The following is a 2,213-nucleotide window of genomic DNA, read 5'->3' as shown; positions in this document are numbered from 1 at the left end:
TTTTGTATACTTTTGTGATCGACTTTATAAATGATATTCTGGTGTATTTTAGGGATGCAGTTAGTCAGATAAATCATTTACATTTTGTGCTGTGTGTTTTAAAAAGAGAATACACTTTATAATAATTTTCTTAAATATGAATTTTGACTTGAAAGTGTGACTTTTCTTCTATACATTATTAGTGGAGATGATATATTTGTGGATCAAAATAAGATCAATGCTATTATAGATTAGCCAAGCCCTACTACTGTCACTAATGGTAGGTGTATTATAGGTATGGCTAGTTATTACACGAGATTTGTCGAGGGGTGCTCATGCATTGCTGTAACTATTAAGTTTGACTTAGAAGGCAATGAAATTTGAATGGTCGGATCGTTGTGAGGAGGCTTTTTAAAAGCTAAGGAATTGTTTAATGTTTACTACAATTTCGGCCATTCCTTCAGGTTCTAATGGGTTTCAGATTTTCAACAATGCATCTTTAAGGGGTTTGGGTCGTGTACTTATGTAGCATGGAAGGTTATTGCATATGCATCACAACAATTGAAAAATCATGAAAAGAAATATCCCACACATGATTTGGAGTTTACAACGGTTGTTTTTGCACTTAAGATATGGAGGCGCTATCTGTTTGAAGTTAGATGCAAAGTATTTATTGATCACTAGTGATTGAAGTATATTTTTAATCAGAAAGAACCGAACTTGAGGCAGAGGAGATGATCAGAGTTTATTAAAGATTATAATTTAGATATTCAATACCATCTGATTTGCAATGTGTTACAACTATAGTATTATACTTTATTGTGTTTGCAATTGTCATAATTATTCTCTTACTTTATTAATCCAATTCAAATGTTACTCGAGCTTTCTTTAAGTCGTTAACACGATCAAGCCATATACAAACCTAATATGAATCTCATTTAAATTATGTTATAAGCATGTATAAACCTATGTACAATCAGAACATATGGTTATAATATGATTTAGAATAATTATTGAAAATAAGCCAAATTTTTTTCGCATATGATCTCAATCTTGACTAAACTTATTTTGAATTCTGTTCTAATTTTGTTCAGATTAGATTTAAGCTAATTTTGATTGTGTTTGGTAAAAGGTGATAGTTAGGGCTGTTTAAAAAACCCATTGTTCGTGAACAACTCATCTTCAGCTCGTTAATAGCTCGTGTTTGATTCGTTCGTTAACAATTTTTTTAGCTGATTTATAAACGAACTGAACATGAACAAATGTTTACTCGTTCGTGTTTGATTTTTTTTTTTGCTTGAAACAATTAAATAAAAGTAGTTATTTATATATTTTTATATCAATTTTTTTATATGTATTACAAAATGCTAAAGTTTATTTTTCATAAAAATTATTTGGGTTGTGTAATTTTAAAAAATAGATAAGTTTTGGTGTGAGATATATACATACGTATGTATGTAAATGTTTCTAAAATAATACACATGGGTCAATTGTATTTAAACACCTTTTCTTCCAAAAAGCTGTCTTTGAAAGCTCGGACTTTTCTCATCCGTGGTATGTGTATAATAAATTGCTTCGAGAGTTTCATGTACATATCCCACAACCCAAAATTTGAGTCCCACATTGCTTAAATGAGAAAAAATTCCATTAGGAATCCTATTTAAAAGTAGAAAAGAAACCCAAAACTCCATTTTCATTTGCACCCCATGATGACACAAAGATGAAACAATCTCTTAAAATAAGGCTTTTAATTTTTGGCTTAAATGAGTTGGAATGATCATAATAGCATATAAGTTTGAGTGTAGCACGAAATTTAGACGAACACATGGGCTAATTTTAACGAATTTAAGTTTAAGTTGAGTTGAACATAAATTTATTTTTATACGAGTTATTTCAAACACGAGCTCGTTTTGAATATAAAAATTTTAGACACGATGACTAGTGTTTTGATGCAAAAGAAAATCTTGAACTTATTTCCTGTATAAAATAAATTGTGAACATATTTATTGAAATTTTCACTATTACATAAGGGCCCCTCCCCCCCCCACCCCACGTTCCCACGTCTTCCTTGCTACATAGCTGCCCTGCGCCTTGCGTATTCTTACCTTAATTGGAGAGCCTTTGTGGTCGATCAAATTCGGAGGCGGAGCAGCGAGCCCAACAACTGCTCGACGACGGAATGCCCCAGCCTGAGCGAGACCGAGGTAACGGCGGGCGCGGGAGGAGGCTCCGTG

The 2,213-nt window shown here is 32.4% G+C and overlaps 1 protein-coding gene across 1 annotated transcript in view; it reads left to right on the top strand.

Annotated features, from left to right (window-relative positions):
• Positions 1-2,032: 2,032 nt before the first annotated feature.
• The window catches only part of LOC110025568 (NPL4-like protein 2), a 1,518-nt gene continuing 1,337 nt past the window's right edge, over positions 2,033-2,213 (top strand). The window contains exon 1 of the mRNA XM_020726123.1: positions 2,033-2,194. Coding sequence (XP_020581782.1) covers positions 2,159-2,194 — 36 coding nt within the window. The 5' untranslated portion in view covers positions 2,033-2,158. The remainder of the gene's footprint in view (positions 2,195-2,213) is intronic.

Source organism: Phalaenopsis equestris, unplaced genomic scaffold (genome assembly GCF_001263595.1).
Source record: "Phalaenopsis equestris unplaced genomic scaffold, ASM126359v1 Scaffold000303, whole genome shotgun sequence".
Taxonomy (NCBI): Eukaryota; Viridiplantae; Streptophyta; class Magnoliopsida; order Asparagales; family Orchidaceae; genus Phalaenopsis; species Phalaenopsis equestris.
This window is presented reverse-complemented; position numbering and strand designations above follow the sequence as displayed.